Raw genomic sequence first — 21741 nt, forward strand, 5'->3', positions numbered from 1 at the left:
TCAGACAAAGTGTATCTAGGGCTACGTTATCTAATGTATAGCATAGTAGTTAGTATTAGTGGCTATACTTATTGTTATTTACCTTTATATCATACTTAATCTAGCAGAAAAATGTATAATTAAATAATTGTGATACATAACTATATTAGGGTTTAACAGCCAGTTATTTGAGCTCTTAATTACTGTGGTTTTTATTCTTTGATGTTTATACCCCAATTTTCTACATGAATATTTATAAGTGTGTGTGTGTGTAAGCACAGGAATGTGGTAAGATGTTTGCTTGCCAACCACATGGTTTAGGTTCAGTCCCACTGCGTGGCACCTTATGTAAGTGTCTTCTAGTGACCGAAGCTTTGTTGGTAGATCTGGTAAATGAAAACTGAAGGAAGCCCCTCATTTATACACATCTCTATTTCTATGTGTGTGTGAAGGCACATGGCTTGGTGGTTAGGGTATTCGGCTTACATTCATAAGGTCATGAGTTCAATTCCCAGCAACGTGTTCTTGAGCATGACACTTTATTTCATGTTGCTCCTGTCCACTCAGCTTGCAAAAATAAATAGTACCTGTATTTCAAAGGGCTAGCTTTGTCCATGTCTGTGGAGTGCACATTGATTTCATGAGCAGGCTGTTCCATTGACAGACCAACAGGGGCCTTCATCATTGTAACAGACAAAGTGCATGTGTATATATGTAATCATCATCATTTTATGTTTTGTTGTCCATGCTGGCATGGGTTGGACGGTTTGACCAGAGCTGGTAAGCTGAGGGGCTGCACCAGACTCTGCTTGATGCCCTTCCTAACGCCAACCGCTCCAAGAGTGCAATGGATGCTTTTACATACCAGTTGCATAACACCAGTATCTGCCACGACTATGATTTCACTTGACTTGGTGGCTCTTCTTCTGAAGCACAACATATTGCCAAAGGTCTCAGTCATTTGTCATTGCTTCTGTGAGGCCCAATGCTTGAAAGGTACTTTTTACAGCTACTGGCACAGGTGCTAATTACGTGACACTGGCATCAGCCACATTGCCTCCATGAGGACCAACACTCGAAAGGCGCTTTATACATGCCACCAGCACAGGTACCAGTTATGTGACAGATGCCCAGTTATGCATTGCTAAGATATTCTCTCCTCTTTCGATCTTTTCACTCATCCATTCGCCATTAGCACTTAATATGTACTATTATTTACATTTATTTATTTATTATTTATATACTAGTATCTACTTTCGTAAGTTAATTATTTAAATTCTTAAATCTCTCTCAGCCTTCATTCCTCCTTAATTGTTCATGTAATTTTCTAAATGGAATCATCTTCTTCCTTCCTGTGTGCTCAAATTGGCTACTTATTTTTTGTACCATCTATTTAAATTAACCCTTGCTTGTCTGCAGTGCATCCGCCCATTCCCACCATCAATACCAGATATCTCTGTCTCTTCTCCTTCCACCAACACCTGATATCTCTCTCTCTTCTCCCACCACCATTACCAGATATGTCTCTTCTCTCACCGGAAACCTGCAATTTTCTCTCCCTCTGTTTCTCCCAGGACAATGCAACTAGTTTAGCTGCCCACCTACTTAATCTAACATTGGCATATTGATATTCATATTCTTCTCCTCTCTCTTCTTCTCTCTCTTCTTCTTCTCCTCTCTCTTCTTCTTCTCCTCTCTCTTCTTCTTCTCCTCTCTCTTCTTCTTCTCCTCTCTCTTCTTCTTCTCCTTTATCTTTATTGATTTACTTACATGTATTTGTAACTCTAGTAATGCTTAAATTTACATTTTTACAATGCCCATAATACTTATACTTACAACGCCACTAACACCTACTCCTACCCCCAGTAGGGGCAACAATCTTAACACGCTTGAATGTTTCAATGATGACAGGTCGAAAGTGAGAACAGGTGTAGCATGTCTATGAAACGAACACAAAAGCCTTCTTTTCAGGCACTGAATAACATCTTCCCTCCCCATGCTTTCTCCCACATTCCTTTCCCTGTTTTTAGTGTTGGCACTGTTAATGTAGGTACACTGAAAGGTAGGTCGAATGAGATTGTAGGGATGCTTGAACAGAGACATGTTGATGTATGCTGCATACAAGAGGTAAGGTGGAGAGGAGCTTCAGCCAGGGTCCTCACAGGCAAGGCACATAGGTATAAAATCTTCTGGGAAGGTAACAGTGATGGAATAGGAGGTGTAGGCATACTCCTTGAAGAGAAATGGGTGGATAAGGTCATAAGGGTAGTCAGGGTATGTGATAGAGTGCTTAAGCTCAGGCTAGTCCTGCAGAATAGTATAGCTACAATTATCTCTGCGTACACCCCACAAGTGGGCTTGCCAAACGATCAGAAGGACCACTGTTATGACACCCTTCTACAGGACACCTCAAAGACAAATGGCAATGATCTCATCTTTGTGGCTGGAGATTTTAATGAGCATGTCAGATGGCAATCCGTTATCTTCCGTGGTGTTCATGGGGGCCATGGAATTGGTTCCCAAAATGTAGAGGGAACTAGGCTACTGGAGTTCTGTGATGCATGCAACTTATTAATCTGCAACACTAACTTCAGGAAGCCAGACAGCCACCTGATAACCTATCAATCAGGCGACTCTGCTAGCCAGATTGATTTCATCCTCACCAGACAGTGGGATGCAGGGTTGCTCTTAAATACAAAGACCCTCCTGGGTGAAGACTGTACCCCCCAGCATAGACTAGTTATTAATAATTTCAGACTTGAGGTCAGAAGGATGCCAAGAAGCAGACCAATCCACAAAAAAATGGATTTGGAAGCCAAAGAACCAAACACCAAAATCGTAGCTGTGGCCAGTACCCCCTGACTGGCTCCCATTCCGGTGGCACATAAAATGCATCATCTAAACGTGGTCAGTGCCAGTGTCCTCTGACTGGCTCCCGTGCTGGTGGCACATAAAAAGCACCACTCAAACATCGCTGATGCCAGTAGCCCCTGACTGGCTCCTGTGCCGGTAGCACGTAAAAAGCATTGTCTAAACATGATCAATGCCACACCTGCTTGACTGGCTCCTGTGCTGGTGGCACTTAAAAAGCATCCACTACACTCTTGGAGTGGTTGGCGTTAGGAAGGACATCCAGCTGTAGGAACATTGCCAGATCAGATTATAGCCTGGTGTAGCCGCTGGCTCTCCAGACCTCAGTCAAACCATCCAGCCCATGCCAGCATGGAAAAGAGATGTTAAACGGTGATGATGATATTTGGTCATGAGGAAATAACTCACTTGGAAACAGGTGTGGAAAGGCAAGAGAAAGAGCCTCCAACTAGAAAATCTACCTCAACAAAATACTGTCTGACTCATGCAAGCATAGAGAAGTGGACATTAAAATAACAATGATGATTAGTTGTGTTTAGAACAAGTTTTACACATGTAGATCTGTTGATGAAGGTTTTTATTGAAAATGGACAGTTTTGTATCATAAAACAAATGACTTCATGGGAGGATGTTTTGAAATTAATAAATGCAGTAATTGAAAAGTAATCATCATCATTTTAAAATCTATTTTCCCACATGCTTGCACAAGTTAGATGAGACTACATTAAGGTAGAGTTTTCTATGGCCAGATACCAACCCTCACCTGTTTCCAGACCAGGTAATAATCCTCCAGTCTGTTGGGCAACAAACAACCCAGATGTGTTTACATGGAGGAGGAGTGGAAACAAATGTGATGCTGCTTGTTTCAACATTTGTTTACAATCAGAGAGCACACATGAAGACGAGGGGATATACAAACTCACTGACACACATACATGCTTCTTTAGTTTCTGTCTACCAATTTCACTAAGGTATTGGTCAACCAGTGGCTATAGTAGAAGATACAGGCCAACAGCATCCACACTAGGTACTGATCCCCTAATCGTGTGGTTCCAAAAAACTTCCTAACCACACAACCATACCTGCAATTATACACAATATAGTTACAGTTTTATTGATCTTTAAGATAATTAATAATTTTGTTTTGCTTTTTCCAGTGAAAGTATATTTGGCTACCGTGATCTTCACTTAGACTTGTTCTACACAGCTGGTGCTCTAATTACTTACCTGAAAATAAAATACCTGGACAAAGTGACCCCAGAAAAATTTGATGGAATTAGCGTGAGTATATTAATTTATGTAGAGCCACAGATGCCCAATTTACTAGGGTGCTAGGCAACTGATAAAGGCACTAGTAGATCGTATCTTGAAACCTGCAATGCATTGTGTTCATGGCCAACACACCTCTTTAAGCTTCCATTCTGCTTTGCTGCAAAAAAAATTTGTAGGGACAACTCATTGCTATAAAATAATTGATACATTGTAAAGTCAACAAATGTTTCATTACATTTATTAGTGAATTTAATTCCTTTCGTCTTTATGTCTTGAAAAGGTTCAGCTAAGCTGATTTACTCAAGAGACACTACATGCAGTAAGCTAACACTGATGGTTCTTAGAAGCCAACAAGGGCTTTTTTAGAGAACTCATCCATGTTAATTGATATAATATTAATCTCGACACTAGTCATGCTCTCAGGAAAGAATCATGGTATGTTATAATGTTACCTTGATTAAAATATTTGTTACTATACGTTTACCGTTTAGGTTTTTGGACTAGTTTTATTTATTTTACTTCATGACAATGAGTAATTTCTATAACTCACCTGATCAATGAAGCACCACTGAAACAGTTTGTCTTCAGGGGAAGACTGGAGTGATTTTCGGTTGCCTTCAAGTAAAAGGATTCCTTGTTCAATGTAAGTGGCTGATTATTCTTTAGACAGTTGTTCCCTTAATGGAACTCTCAAACCCTTTGTGATACAGAGTGTGACAAGACTGACCTTTTAATTATATTTAATCCATCTAGCGGTTTCCATGTACCTAATTTCAGTCTTGGACTGACCTAAGTCTATGATGGAAGACATGCTCAAAGTATCGTGCAGTTAGATCAAACTCTGAACCTCATGATGAGAAGCAGAATCATGACCATTCAGCTTTGCTTGTGCCTTCTTAACCATGTGGTCTGAAGCAGGCCACATCCAATGAAGCACTCTTCTCTTTTCGTTACCCTTGCTGCTTACATCTCTGAATCAAACTTCACTTTGTTGCTTACCTACAGCCAGGTAACTTGAACCATTGATAGTTGAGTACTTTTACCTAAGAAACAGTGCAACCATAGGATTGAACCTTCATTTTATAGGCTTATGCCTCAACTCATATATTAATACTCTAGCAACATAATCAGCTGTAGCTCTAGTTTTTATACTCAAACTAGATTTATATATTTTCTTGGATTCTTTTTAGATCTTTTCTTTCTCTTAACTCCTTGTATACCACTGACCTTCATTGCACTGCATTGAGATAAATCGTATAACAATAACTGATTTACTAAGTAAGGTTTATGATTGTAGAAAATAACATTGAATAATGGTAAAAAGAAGACAACAAATGAAGTAATTGTATATACATATTCTTTTACTTGTTTCATTGGCTGCAGCCATGCTGGAGCACTGCATTGTAGTGTATAGACCTACTAAAGCTAAATGGTAGGATAAGGGATAATTATTATAAAACAGTAATTAGTGTTAATTATTAAAAAAAAGAGCAAAGTACATAAATACATTCTTAAAAATGAGTCTTACAAGCGTTTGTATGTCAATGTTTATTAATTCATGTATAGAAAATGTGTTATACAGAGTATTTGTGTATTACAATTCTTTCAATTTTACAATATCCTTTTTAATACAGCACAAAAAGAAAGAGATAGAAAATAAACATACATTTACATGAAGTGGCAAAAATGTGGGGCTTTTCTTTGCTTTGGGTACTCATTCATCTGAACACAAATCTCTTATTGAGACTAGCTGAATTAAGAGTTCTATTTGAATTAGAGATTTTGTTAATGCAATGTAGGTTGAAGAATGTGCAACTATAAGCTGCAGTTTATATCTTGCAATTAATTTTAAGCTGCATAGCTGTAAAATGGTTTGTGAGTGTACGTTGCACATTGATTGTTGTTTTAGTCTGTACAAGGAAATGAAAGATATGCAAGCTGTGTAACTTGAAACAACTTGCAATTATCTGTTCAGTGCTGTAAGGATGAAATGCCAACCAGATAAATTCAAAATCATAGTTGGTAACTTTCTATGTATTTGTTGGTAAGAATATCATCAAAAGCTGGTTGTATAAATAGCCAAATGAGACTTGGCAAGTTTTACTCTTTTACTTGTTTCAGTCATTTGACTGTGGCCATGCTGGAGCACCGCCCTTAGTCGAGCAAATCGACCCCGGGACTTATTCTTTGTAAGCTTAGTACTTATTCTATTGGTTTCTTTTGCCGAACTGCTAAGTGACGGGGACATAAACACACCAGCATCGGTTGTCAAGCAATGCTAGGGGGACAAACACAGACACACAAACATACACATCACATATGTGTGTGTATATATATATATATATATATATATATATATATATATATATATATATTATGGAGATGTACTTGCATAGCAATTGACCTGATCTGAGATTGTGTGCTGGAACGAAAACAATTGCAGCGTGGAAGGTGTTTATAAGCCATTTAAAATAACACACAAAATCCGTTAGATTCACTTCAACATTTAAATTTAATTTGTCAGATTGCAGATAATATTTCTGAATCTCTTTGATTCTTTAAATGTGCTGGCCCCCTGATAATTAATCGATATTAATTAATATATTAATATATGACTAATTACCAGATCTTATAATTATATATATATATACATATATACGACAGGCTTCTTTCAGTTTCCGTCTACCAAATCCACTCACAAGGCTTTGGTCGGCCTGAGAGTATAGTAGAAGACACTTGGCCAAGGTGCCACGCAGTGGGACTGAACCCGAACCATGTGGTTGGTAAGCAAGCTACTTACCACACAGCCACTGAACAAAATAGCAAATTAACTCTTTCTGTTATAATACTTATTGGAACAGTCTATTATTTGCAATAGCCAAAAGTGAAATTATCCAGTTTAAGAATTGTTCATTTGCTGTTTTTGTGTAAAAATAATACATATGTTGTTTCAGGTTCAAACCTGAGTTGCAGTAAATGACTGGCATAACAAAAGCCATTTCCAAAAACAATATTCCCTGTTGTAGTAAATCAAAGATAATATCTTTCATAACTTGATAAAGAGAAATGACTCATAAATATGCCACATCTGAAATACTTTTGACATGGATCATCGCCAACATTTAATGTCCATTCCATGCTGGCATGGGTTGGACAGTTTGACAGGAACTGACTAGGCCAGGGGTTGCATCAGGTTTCATAGTCTGTTTTGTCTCGGTTTCTGTGGTTGGATGCTCTTCCTAATGCCAACCACTTTACAGCGTGTACTGGGTGCTTTTTACATGGCACCAATACCCACACCAGTGCTTTTTATGTGGCACTTTGGTTTTAGGATCTGAATTCTGTTTTGGTAGACAAGTCTTCTTGAGTACAGCAATGCGCCACATATCTTGGTCCTCTGTCATCTCCTTTGTAACATTCAGTATTTTGAGATCAAAGCCCCACTTTTTCTAATGACCAACTCTGAATTTAGTGGCTACTTAAACTTTCTGTACAAGCAAGCTGAAAATAAACAAAATAGGCAGACTGTATGACGCATGTATACGAACAGGCATGCTACATGGCAGTGAAACATGGGCTGTGACTGTTGAGGACATGTGTAAGCTTGCAAGAAACGAAGTCAGTATGCTCCACTGGATGTGTAATGTCAGTGTGCATACTCGACAGAGTATAAGTGCCTTGAGAGAAAAGTTGGACCTAAGAAGCATCAGATGTGGTGTGCAAGAGAGACGACTGTGCTGGTATGGTCATGTGGTACGAATGGATGAGGATAGCTGTGTGAAAAAGTGTCACACCCTAGCGGATGAGGGAAACTGTGAAGAGGTAGACCTAGGAAGAACTGGGATGAGGTGGTGAAGCACTACCTTCGAACATTAGGCCTCACCAAGGCAATGACTAGTGACCAAGACCTTTGGAAATATGCTGTGCTGGAGAAGACCTGGCAAGCCATGTGAGACCATAACCTGTGGCCTATGCCAGTGGTGTAACCAGCTTGCTTAGGCGTACCTTTCTTTCATTGGACTTTAAACTCTACTTGTGAAGACCTGTTGAGGCAAGTGAAATTGAAATCAAATTCGATGACAGCACCACATGACTGGCATCCATGCTAGTGGTGGCACATAAAAAGTACTGCCTTACTGGCACTTGTGCCGGTGGTACATGGTAAACAACATTCGAGCGAGGACGTTGCCAATGCTGCTGGATTGGCTCCTGTGCAGGTGACACGTAAAAACACCATTTGAGTGTGGCTATTGCCAGTACCACCTGACTGGCCGTTGTGCCAATGGCACGTAAAAGCACCCACTACACTCTCAGAGTGGTTGGCATTAGGAAGGGTATCCAGCTCTTGAAACTCTGCCAGATCAGATTGGAGCCCGGTGCAGCCATCTGGCTCACCAGTCCCCAGTCAAACCGTCCAACCCATGCCAGCATGGAAAGCAGACGTTAAACGATGACGATGATGATGATAAACAGCACATCAAACTAAATATTTACAATATTTAGTCTTACCATCTGTGTACTAAGTTCAATTCTTGCAGAAGCTGTCTCTAATCTTTTATCTCCTCCAGACCAAGAAGTTCCAAGTTGTGTACTGATTCAGTTGGTAATGCTATGTTTCATATAAGAATTGACATTTTACCTAACAAAAACAAAAGAACTTATCTCACTTTCAGTTAGCAGACTCAAGGAATGGCTAGCAAGAAATGTCATTCTTACTATTGCCAAAACTTCATGAAAAACACTGAGCTATTCCTTTGTATCAGAGATAGTATTGAAGTAAACAAAAACATACATAATTTCATATTCTAAAAATGCTAATGTAAAGAAGCTTTTATTTGAACATGCCACATGTCTTTTTCTTTGCCTCTTTTGTGTCCATGGTTATCATAAACCCTTTGAGTCCAGTGTGATCATAGTTATTGTGGTTATATTAGTACTAATAAAATATTTAATATTTAGTTTTCTTCCTCAGACTTTCAATAGATATGGGTAATGTAATATATATTTCGAATATGATGAGCTGGTTTCACCCCATCAATGGATTGCCTTTCACTGCATTTGATTTTAAGTTTTACTTGGTTGCATTTTCTTCCACCAGACTGTGTTTACTCTGTGATGTTTTTTGTATTTACAATTCAGCAGTATGACTTCACCCTTGCTACCTGTATATGTATCTGGATGTTAATTATTCTCCCTAATTTTTACAAACTTTTGTGTTAATCATTTTACCCAAATGTAACCTGTTCTTCTGTTATGACCTCTCATCTTGTTCTGTTGTCAGGCCGACGATGTTGAGAAACCCATAGCAGAAATGATGCCCCCAGGTTACCTGACCAATATTGATGACTTTGTCAGTTCACTTGAAAAAGAACACCTGTTCAGACCCCCCGGAGAAAAAGTAAATTCATATCAAATTCATAAAGGTTAGTACTGCTTCACTCTGATTAAGTTTTCCATTCACGTCATTTTGTAGCAATTTCTTGCATGCCTTTCTTCAGTATCATTACTTTTCAGATTTTTCTTTCATGACTCTTCCCCTTACTTTCTTCACCAATGGCACTTCTAGACCAACATCTTCGGATTTGGATGTCATCTCAGCTTTTTTGTCCTTTTAGGAGATGGGAGGGCCTTCTATTACACATACCATCCACTGTCAATTTACATTTAGTAGGTGTTATCTATTGGGTTCAGAAGCCCAACTTCCACTGCTATCTTTCCTGCAAAATTTGGCAAATCATATATCTTCAATATTAGTTTTTGATATTTATTTACAGTAAAGAAACAAAATTGCTTGTGATCCTAGATGAAGTTTCAGGATGTGATCCTAGATAAGTTCCAGGATGTGATCCTAGATGAAGTTCCAGGATGTAATCCTGGATGATGTTTCAGGATGTCATCCTGGATGATGTTTCAGGATGTAATCCTGGATGTAGTTTCAGGATGCTTTTTCTCAGAAGCATTGACAACATGACTCGTATATAATATCTCCTACTTTTATTGTAAATGATTTATATATTCAGTTTGATAGAGTTTGCCTGTACTCCAGGGTGTTTACTACACAAATATATAATTATTCTCCTTGAAATCACAGCTTGCTATCTGATAAAAGAGCAAGCTGTGATTAAATAAAAGGCTAAAAGATCACATTTAGATTTCCTTTGAGCATAAATCTTCTCGATCAAGGTTGATATGGAAATGCACCAAAAAACAACATATATATATATATATATATATATATGTATATAAAACAAGAACTTAGGATGGAAATTCGTAAGTCCTTTAAAGCATTCCTACATACATTTGCACAAACTCCATGCTTTAGTTGTTGTATTCCTCATCCATAGGATATTACAAATAATGCAACTTTTGCTTGAGGAAACAAACACGTGTATTAATATTCCCCTTAAAATCCATGGATTTTACAAATCATCATCATTTAACATCTGTTTTCCATTCTGGTATGGGTTGGACAGTTTGACTGGAGCTGACTAGCTGAAGGGCTATTCAGGCTCCCTGTCTGTTTTGGCATGGTTTCTACAGCTGGATGCCCTTCCTAACACCAACCATTTTACAGAGTGTGCTGGGTGTTTTTACGCAGGATGAGCACAGGTGATTTTTACATGGTACCAGTACCTACAAGCCTGCAAGATTAGGGACGCTCAGCTGGAGAAGGTTGCAGGGGATGAGCCTGTATGCAAGGGCAACCGCACTTTTACTTAGCTTGACATGTCTTGACAACCACAGCAAACCACCAGGAATTTTGGTCTCCTGTCATCCTCTCTGTGAGTTCAAACGTCTGTAAATCTTTTCTCACCACTTCATCCCACATCTTCCTGGGTCTACCCCTTTTACATTTCCTCTACAATTAGAGATTGATACTTCTTGATGCAACTGTCTTCATTTATACACATTACATGGCGATACCAATGCAGTCTTCTCTCTTGTACACTACATCTGTTGTAAAATCCTATGGATGTGGAATACAGCTAAAAGATGGAGTTTGTGGAAACATACATAGCAATGCATAAAAGGATTTATGAATTTCCATCCAAAAGTTCTTGTTAATACTATATTCATCCTACACTATAACAGCATCTCTGGAAGATGGGAACAATAAGTAGTAGCCAGATTAGATAGCATAAGAGTTTTTATGAGTGCACTCAAAAATGTTTCACATTAACGGATTTACGGGATCATCATCATCGTTTAACATCTGCCTTCCATGCTGGCATGGGTGGGATGGTTTGACAAGAGCTAGCCAGGCAGAAGCCAGCACCAGACTTCTGTAACTGTTTTGACAGGATTTTTACAGCTGGATGCCCTTCCTAACACCAACCACTCAGCATATATATATATGTATATAATCTTCCTATGAAAATATAAAGTAACCTTTTAAATAGAATCAAACTGAAAATAGTCTTCAGAATAATATCTCAATTTCATAAGATTTATGCTATTGATTTTTACTCTAGACAGACATTGAAAGATTACAAGAAAATAGAGAGAAGGCAGTGTCATGTAGGTAGATGATGATCTGGACGTGTGGTATATTTAGCAAAATGAGAACCCTAATGTTACATGTTTGTGCATGTTCAGTGACATGAGGTTCAGAAGCATCATTGTGAAGGAGTGTTTATAGTATCATCATCATCATTTAATGTCCGTCTTCCATGCTGGCATGGTTTGGATGGTTTGAAAAGAGCTGGTCAACTGGAGAGCTACTCAGGCTTCAAATGTCTGTTTTCGCATGGTATCTACAGCTAGATGCCCTTCCTAACACAAATCACTTTACAATGTGTACTGGGTGCTTTTTACATGGCACCAGCACAGATGTTTTTTTTTTTACATGATGCTGCAAGAATGTCAGTGGCATATTGGCTCTCAATTATACCAAAGTGAAAGAGGCATTGAAATGCTATTGCAAGCCATTGTATGAGGGGAATGCATGGGAAATGCCAAGTAGATCAGCAGTTGACAGTTGTGTGGTCAAAAGCATGATTAAAGAAATGAAGGCTGCTGAGCTGGTCCATTATGGATAAGAAATATTTAGCAGAGTATTAGGTGATATCAAAAAGTTTCTGGACTAGTTATGTTTAATAAAATAACTTATTTACCTAAGGTTTAACATCATCTCCTTCAAAATAGCTACCAAGTTTAATGCAAAATTTCACATTGGCTCTTTGTTCCAACTTCCTGTCCATGACAAAATCACAGACTACAGCATAGACGTGACCACAAAAGCACAACTTGTGAAGCACACTGCCTCATGAAGGTCACTGCTAGCCATCACTGCACACACAGCCATGTCCTGCTATCTATTGGCACCCTACAGAACTAGTCTGGGAACCTTTTGATACTACTTCATAGGACACATCATACTCAACTTTGGTGTAACAGTGTCATTAAGAAGCAAGAGCAATGAAAATGTTCTAGAGAGTGGTAACTGCAGAAGCATCGAATTGATGGACCAGTTATAAAAGTTACTGAAAGAGTTACAGCACAAACAGAAGTGAATTAACCTGGATGAGATGAGGTTTGTGCGAAAGCAGGGTAATAGTTGTGCCTCTTCTGAGTGAGGCAGCTACTAAAGTATTTAACGAGTAATAAGCCACTTCACCTAGCATTTGTTGACCTGCAGAAGGCTTTTGGCCGGGTTCCACATTCAGTTGTCTAATGGTAGATAAAAAGGAAAAAAGAAATAAGGTGTAGATAAATGGATTGTAAGAAGCTGCAAGCCATATACAGAGATGCCATTGAAATGCCTTCTTTGATAGAAGGGTTGGATTTGCGTCAAAGAATAATGACCTACTAGGCTGCCATCCTGAGAATATAGTCCATAAAATGAACATTGTGCATCAATATCCGAATTCATATGCGCCACTAGGAAATTCACAGCAAAAGGCTCTCATGCATTCTAGGAAACCACCATTATATTCTCCCCCACTTCCTGTCATGTGCCGTTAAGTGTCCTGCAAGGGAGGTAACTCCCTATTTATTAAACTAGAACTTCTCAGAATATCACACCTCTACCCATCTCAGTTCTGAAGATAGGCACAAAGATAAGGCAGAGGTCAATGATTTCTATTGCTGTATCGAAGTTCTGACACCACTCGATGATTGACATCTGCTGCTATCTTTGTAGATTGCGTTTTGGCATTCTGTAGATGTCCGTGATCAGCAGGCCTAGATCCTCTTAGTCACTATTACTGTTGTACTCCTTTGCCTTTCTCCCTGTAAGGCACACACATGCTGCTCTGTCCAGGAGATATTTCCACTGGAATGCATTATGAGTTAGTTTCTGATTAGCCTGTTCCCTTGTGATTATTGAGCTTTTCATTTCAGTTACTGTGAAGGGTCAAGGATCAAAGACAAAGAGTCAGTTGTTGACTTCTTCTGTTTTATGAGCACATGGTTGCCAATATGTAGTCAGTAACATGGTTTTGTTTATGAAACAAATTTTTTGCTTTCTGTTAATGGCTGAATCACATTGAATGGTCTGATTGTACAATTAAACTTTCAGCTGGGCTGACACTTATTGTAAGTCCATTGCTCTCAGGGTGTTCTGGCTCAATTCACCTATGTATGAAATCTTGCAGCTTGGCATATTTCTTGAATTCCTCTGACTGGAAGGAAGATCCATTATCGTTTTTTATGACCTTTGGAATACCATAGATGCATTACACTATATAAAAACTTCAGAAGCAAGTCCACCACGGTTATTGTGACAATTTCTATTTCAGGGAAATGACTGTACTCATCTATTAGGAGGAAAAAGATAAGATTTCCTTTCAATAGGTCCTTTAAAGTCCATGCACAAATTCTGTCATGGGCTTTCTGAAAGGGATATCAGTTACAGAAGTTGTGGCCAGACAAGCTTTACAACTTCTGACATTTTCTTCTCTCATTTTGTCCATATTGGGAAACCAGATTCTGCTTGTTTTGCTTTTGTCAGTCCCTGGCACACTTCCTGAGCAAGAGCAATAACATCAGCTTCCAGCTTCATAGTGATAACAGGATGAGTGCCCCTAAGAACTAGACAAAACTGAACCCTTGTTTGGTTGTGGAGATGTCAAGGTACTTGGCATCTTGCTAATTAATCCAGATGGATCAGAAGCTGTCGTTGTCAATGCTAACACCAAAAGACAACTGGGCTCCACAGAAAGAATATTCCATGAATTGGTCTCATATCTGATGAAAATGGGTCACTCAATGATGAGAAAATCAGTTTAAAATAGACAGCAATCTTAGACCCATAGTACAGCAATATCATCTCATTCCTCTGGCATGTGTCATCCTCATTATCATTTAACATCCGTTGTCCATACTGGTGTGGGTTGGACAGTTTGACCAGGGCTGGTAAGCTTAGGGGCTGCACCAGACTCCAGTCTGATTTAACATGGTTTCTACAGCTGGATCCCCTTCCTAACACCAACCACTCCAAGAGTGTAATGAGTGCTTCTACATGCCACTGGCACAGGTGCCAGTCCCGTGACACCAGTATCTACCACAACTATGATTTCACTTGGCTTAGTGGGGTCTTCATTATGCACGGCATATCTCCAAATGTCTCAGTCGCTAGTCATTGTCTCCGTGAGGCCCAACATTCAAATATATATATATATATACACACAGAATGGATGATGTTGGTAAATGAATAGATTGGTTAGAGGGCAACAGGACAGAAAGGTTGGTTGTTCAAATCATTTTCACCAAGAATTCTTTTTTCATGGTTCAAAGTTGCTTTTTATTTAAATTCTGGTTCTCATAGGGTTAAACTTATTATAGGGCTCTGAGTTTCTTGTTTGTTTTTTTTTGTTTATGGTGGTTTTGTTGTATGGCACAGGTGACAGTTGCATGAGACCTGTATCTGCCACAACTAAGATTTCACTTGGCTTGATTGGTCTTATGAAACCGTAGTCATGGCAGTCGATAAACACTTAATAGAAACTCACAGAATATCTCAGAGTATCACAGCCATCTACAAAGTAAGAAATGACAATGAATTAAATAGGGAATATAGATGTCCATCAATGCTTATATTAGTGTGGATGTATCCACCAAGACTCAGTTCTCAGCTCGCTTTCTCTTCATTATAGTTCCCCCCAGCTATAACAGAAGAGTTTAGAATTAGTCATTCATGAGAACTTAAATATGCTAATTTAGCTAGTTTTTATAGCTGGATTTGTAGAAGGTTTAAAGAAGAATCTAGAATCAAGAGGCCACAAAGTAAACCTTACAAGGACTGAAGTTTTAATTAGAAGGAAAGAAAGTAAAACCGCTGCCTTCAGAAAAGTGGCCAAACTCATTATGCAGGAAAGGAGGTGGTAAAAACCCAAATCTCCTGTACATTCAATGTAAACTTTGGATGTACAAGGGATGTGGTGGGATCACTGACTGGCAGAGACGGTAGACTTTGTAAGTGGCAAATGCACAGTTGTTGCTACCAATAATAGTGTGCATGGATTAAATTCTTTCAAATGCCTGAAGTAGTCAGTAGCTTTAGTTATCTAGTTGACCTAACTAGCAGTGAAGATGAATATTCTGAAAGTATAGTTGCCAGAGTAAGAAATGAATAGCATAAGTTCTGGGTGCTATTACATCTGCTGGCAACACAGTACTCTCAGTATCCATGAGTAAATGGTGTGATTCTTGTGTACAAAATGCAATGTTGCATGGTAGCAAAACATAATCCTTTAATGTGAGCGATTTTCAAATGCTGGAAAGAAATAAGAGGAGCCTGCCCTCCTAGAAGTTCTGGAATTTAAATTTAAGTGTGCATGAACAAGAGAACACAGATGAGCTGGAGGATATCAGTTGTATAAAGAAGTTCCAAGTAGAGAGAAGTTGTGGCAAAGGAAGAAATAGTGAAGACAATCTTGAGTGGTTGAATCTCTTGAAGGAGATGACAAAGGATCATGACAAGTGGTGAAATTGTTGAGCTGGAGAAAATTGTCTCAACCCATGACAACATAAAAAACAGATGTAAAAAGAAAAGATGATGGGAATGGCGGTTTGGAGTGTCCTATTACATTTGACTTTTCTCTCTCTCTCTCTCTCTCTCTCTCTTTCTCTCTCTCTCTCTCTCTCTCTCTCTCTCTCTCTCGCTCTCTCTCCCCATTGCCCGCCATCACACTCCTTTCTTTCACTATGGTCTTCTATTACTTTCTCTATCACCCTCTCTTTCTCTCTCATTCACCCACCTCACCACCTATGCAACAAGAGAAAGCAATGCATGACTGCACCATTGACATGATAAAAAATGCCCTTTTTTATCGAAGCATGGTTCTGTTTGAAGTCAGTCAACCTTGTTTGACTTCTTAATCAGTGCTGTTTAAATTGAATATGGGCAACCCTTTTTCAAGAAGCAAGCTGCATGAGATATGACTCATTATCAGACAGGCCAACTGAAGAATTCAAGCTAATTTTTCATTAGTTATATCATTCAGGAAGTCTTGCTGAGTGCAGTTTACCCACGACTGGTTTAAATTACATCACTTATGCTCTTAATCTTGGCTTGAAAATCACAACTTCTGTGTCCATTCACCATTCTTATTAGTCTGTATCAACTTAGCTTGAATAAAATCAAGCGTCTGTGTTATTTTAGTTCTCTCCCTTACTTGGTATCATTATTTTCTATTAGAAATTATGTAAAAGTCTTATGGAATAATTTTCTGATTGTACCCTGTCTCTCTTGGCATCTTATTTATAGAATCATTAAGTCCAAGGTTGTTTCTGTTTTCATAGTTAAGTGGGTGGAAGCACTTATATGCATAGAACATTAAAAACTAATTGTAAGATGAAATTGTGGCAGAAGAGGAAAGTTACTTGAAAACTAATATGATCATTTTACATTTTCCTAAGTACAAAAGACAACACTGAACGTGTCTTAACCTCATGGAACATCCTAGTCAATATGTAGCCTTGCCAATAAGTACAGTGAGTAACAGATAAAAATCTTTGCAGTGTTTAATAATAATAATGGTTTCAAATTTTGCCACAAGGCCAGCAATTTTGGGGGAGGGGGATAGTCGATTACACTGACCCCAATATTTGACTGGTACTTAATTTATTGACCCCAAAAAGAAGAAAGGCAAAGTCAACCTCAGCAGAATTTTAGCTCAGAACATAGCAGCAGATGAAATACCACTAAGCAATTCAACCAGCATGCTTATTGTAATAATAATAATAATGAAATTATTGTATACAGTGGCCAGGCACACCAAAACTCATCAGAAAAAGTAGACAAAAGTGCATGAATTGTACAAACAGTACATAGAATAACGCACAGGAAGGAACAGTGAATGAGTCGTTAAAGGAGTGGTGGAGCAACTGTACTGTTGGCAAATTTCACGAAGCATCAAGTTCTGAGTTCAGGTCTTGCTGGAATCCATTTTGCCATTCATTCATCAGGTTTCAATAAAATTAAAGTACCAGATGAGTACGGTGAGGGAGCCTATATCATCAGTTATGGTTACCACTTCCCTATCAAAGATTTCGTGATGTTGTACTTGTCTTTTGCCTTTTACCTTTTGTTTCAGTCATTGGGCTGTGGCCATGCTGAAGCACCATCTTCAAGGATTTAGACAAACACAACAACCCTAGTACTTGATCAAAAGATTGTATGTGTGCACGCACATGCACACACACACTCACACATATCCTCTCTCTCTCTCTCTCACGAGTATGAAGCAACCTACTCAGAAAGCACAGCCAAATCTCCCTCATTTTACACTTTACCATCTTAAAGAAAAATGTTTAAAGTATATGGATTAATTTTGTTCTATATATAATGCTAAGTCTGAATAAATAAATTTAGAAATTTTAAAAAAAGGAAAGCAGGATGGCCATGATTGGATTACCTTTGATCACAGGTCTGCTTAGTTGTCTGACCTGGAGCTAAACAACTACATAGATACCAAATAAAATCTAGAATGAAAATTGAAACCCAATGTTTGTCATTCCTTGCTCATATACCACTTTACATGTTGTGTATGATTACCCATCAAATAGTGTGTATTACTTATTGATTGTTAATCTCTTCTTCTGCTTTTGCTAATTTCAGATAATTGCGAACGTACTTTTGAAGTATTCAAAGCCTCTGTTCTTTCTCCTGGTTTCAAAAATTATCATGAACGCTTGCAAACATTCCTTTTGTTCTTCATTGATGCTGCTTCATATATTGATATTGATGATGATCGGTGGACATTCTATCTGTTGTAAGTATATCTTGGATCAATAGTTTCTAATTTCATTCCCAATTAGTCTGCAAGTTCTTGTACCATTCTGCCCATGCTCAAAACAGAGCACTTTTCATCCATCACAGGTTGTGCACTGGTGCCATTTACAGACCATCTTCACAACAAAGCAAAAATACTAAAAAGTGAAAGAATGTCTGGTGATGAAAGGTGCACAGTTTGCCGAATCACAGAAAACAGTCTCTGTTATTGTATGAAAAAAAAAAGCCCTCCAAACTGTCAGACACATATTCAAAACTTCTGAAAACCACTGCAAAAAAACATTGAAAATAATCACACTCTTTTCATAACCCAGACAAACAAACACAGAGAAAATAGCTATGATATCACTAGGTCAACTTAGCCTTTCATCTTTTCAGGGTTGATAAAATAAGTACCAGTTGAGTACCGGAGTCGATGTAATTAACTTAAATACTCCTGGGTGTGAGTATAAAAACTGCCTCCCTCTGCCAAGGCATGTTGAGCTAGTGAGGCAGAGTAAGCTCGTCAAACCAATATGATCTCAAGTTCAAATTCACTGCCTCCACATCGGACCATGATTGGGGGCAAGAATATGCTGGGTTCTTCTTCTCAGCATATTCTTGCCACCAGTGGACTGAATATGAACAGTCCAGTTACTAGTTCCAAGCATTAGCTGGGGTGCAGAGCAATCATAAGTGCCAAGGAACAGTAATTGTTATGCTATGACCATGTCTTCTGTGCCAGCCTCCACTGTAGTCTTCACAAGAAATTATTTTTACAGAAACAGACCTGACTGTGGTGTGAGTAAAACATATCCAGACTGTCACAGTCTTTCCTCCTATTAATCACTGTGTGTCAACATGTAATGTGATTCCCAAGAAGGCAGAAACATGGCATGTCCAGAACAACAGATCTTTTGGATATTTCACTCTCTACTTATGGATCATGGGACTGCTCGATCCCAATTGATCTAAACTCAGCTCAAGCACAGTTCTCACCCCACTATCATTCATATTGCACTGTTTCTTTTATAGTCAAAAGAGAGATCCTCTGCTTGGTTACACAACCTACTACAAATAGCCAAATTTTCCTCTAATTATACCCTTCTATTTTAGAAATAAGAGGGTACATTAAATACACTGTGCCTGGAATTAAAAAAAAAAAAAACTAACAATTTAAATTGCTTAATTAAGAATTACATTACATTTGATAGTATCATTCATATAAAGTTGGTACTACTATTAACTACAGTGCAGCTTCTACAAGCCCAATTGTAGATCTATGTAATCACTCAAACTGCTAGAAATAACAAGCATATCTCCCCCTCAAATAAAAAAGGTAAACACATTGGTTAATGTTGTCCTAGATACGATCTTCTACTTTCATACTAGATGCATTCCTAAAATACAATATGCAAATTGAATTACTTATTAATTCTGCATTGCATTCCCATGTAAGTTATAGGAGTGTTTTTTTGTCCCTAGCCATTATTTTCTTGAGGTCCTAAATGACAAAACAGTTAATTCATTCATGTCTCCATTAGTGATGTGATTCAGTTTGTTTCAGGTACTGAACAACTTTAACCCTTTAACATTTAAACCAGCCATATATCCAGCACAAAAATTCTACCTGTTTTATATTCAAACCTGCCAGGTTTGGCCTTTCCCACCTGTCCTACTATGTCGTTCTACAAAAAAAAAAAAAAACTTCATCAAAATCTCCAAGCTAAAATATAATGCATGGCTAATGCAAAACAATGTGAACAAGCATTACATTTGACAGTAATCTAAATACTAAAGGGTTAAGGATATTGCTGATGCTTGTCAGCATTACCAATTTCTCCAAACCTTTAAAACATTAAATCTGGGCATAACTTTTACTTTTAATTCCAAAAGACTCCTGTATTGAAATCATTCCTGACATGATTGTTGTTGGCACTCCGTCGCTTACGACGTCGAGGGTTCCAGTTGATCCAATCAACGGAACAGCCTGCTCGTGAAATTAACGTGCAAGTGGCTGGAGCACTCCACAGACACATATACCTTAACGTAGTTCTCGGGGATATTCAGCATGACACAGTGTGACAAGGCTGACCCTTTGAATTACAGGCACAACAGAAACAGGAAGTAAGAGTGAGAGAAAGTTGCAGTGATAGAGTACAGCAGGGTTTGCCATCATCCCCTGCCGGAGCCTCATGGAGCTTTAGGTATTTTCGTTCAATAAACACTCACAACGCCCGGTCTGGGAATCGAAACCGCGATCCTGTGACCACAAGTCCGCTGCCCTAACCACTGTACCATTGCGCCTCCACCCTTACATGATAACCTTTCTAGAATAACCGTACTGTTTACTTTTCAAATGATTGCTAGTATTCCTCTAGATTTCCCTTTCAAATCTCATGGATTTTGAATGTGAAAAACATTTGTCAACTGCATTGCTACCAACAAATTATGTCAGTCCATCCTTAACTAGTTTACGCCTAGATGCAATTTTCTTTTAATTGATAAAGAGTTCTGTCAGACAGGCTTCTTCTAAGCCAGTGTCAACAACACTATCATTACGCAGCATAACCCCTTTCTTCAACTATGTCAAAAAACTTTGGATAAATTTTGTTTCTGCTACTTTTATCTGTACTTGCTATATCTCCAGATATGTTGTATTCCCATGGTTAGGCATGTTTTTCATGGAAGATGAGAGATGAATGACATCATTTACAACTATAATGTACTTACGACACAACGATACACTCACAATGGGCTTTTTTCAGTTTTTGCTTACCAAGTCTACAACATATCTGTTTTAAAATCAAGGTACAGTAATCAACATCATTTAACATCCATGTTCCATGCTACCATGAGTTTGGTGGTTTGACAGAATCTGATAGGGCTAAGGACCACATCATGCTACAGTGTCCGCTTTGACTTTGCAGTGTGTAGTGGATGCTTTTTTCATGTCACCAGCACCACCAAGATTGCCATGCAGCTCATATGGTAATAAAGATTTTAAATTAAATATCGTGGGTTGGTGATGTTAGAATCCACTACTCAGTGTACTTCATTCACTGAGACTGTGTTTAAGTCCAACCATATGTACTTTTCTCTGATGTGATAATGAAGTACAGTGTTTTTAAGACTTGTTAAAGTTTAACCAATGGAGTTGTGCTATAATAGAAAATATAAATAGATTGTACCTTCAATATTTTTGTTCCAAAGTTAGTTTAATTTTTTACTTAATGACTAAAATAGAGGATAGGTCTGTGTATAACAAAGGATATAATTTTCAAAGATGTTCTCTCTTAAGACAACACTACCTGTGTGAACTTTACACCAGCTTAAATTTCATATGCTCCAGAAAAAAATACAATTTTACTCTCTCTCTTTTACTTGTTTCAGTCATTTGACTG

At 38.3% G+C, this 21741-nt stretch overlaps 1 protein-coding gene across 3 annotated transcripts in view; it reads left to right on the forward strand.

Annotated features, from left to right (window-relative positions):
- The window catches only part of LOC106880317 (histone acetyltransferase type B catalytic subunit), a 180190-nt gene that overhangs the window by 14784 nt on the left and 143665 nt on the right, over positions 1-21741 (forward strand). For all 3 annotated transcript variants that reach the window (XM_089349335.1, XM_089349334.1, XM_089349336.1), the window contains exons 4-6: positions 4008-4131; positions 9404-9545; positions 18185-18338. In XM_089349335.1, coding sequence (XP_089205461.1) covers positions 4008-4131; positions 9404-9545; positions 18185-18338 — 420 coding nt within the window. The remainder of the gene's footprint in view (positions 1-4007; positions 4132-9403; positions 9546-18184; positions 18339-21741) is intronic.

Source organism: Octopus bimaculoides, chromosome 3, assembly GCF_046866305.1.
Source record: "Octopus bimaculoides isolate indiv1 chromosome 3, ASM4686630v1, whole genome shotgun sequence".
Taxonomy (NCBI): Eukaryota; Metazoa; Mollusca; class Cephalopoda; order Octopoda; family Octopodidae; genus Octopus; species Octopus bimaculoides.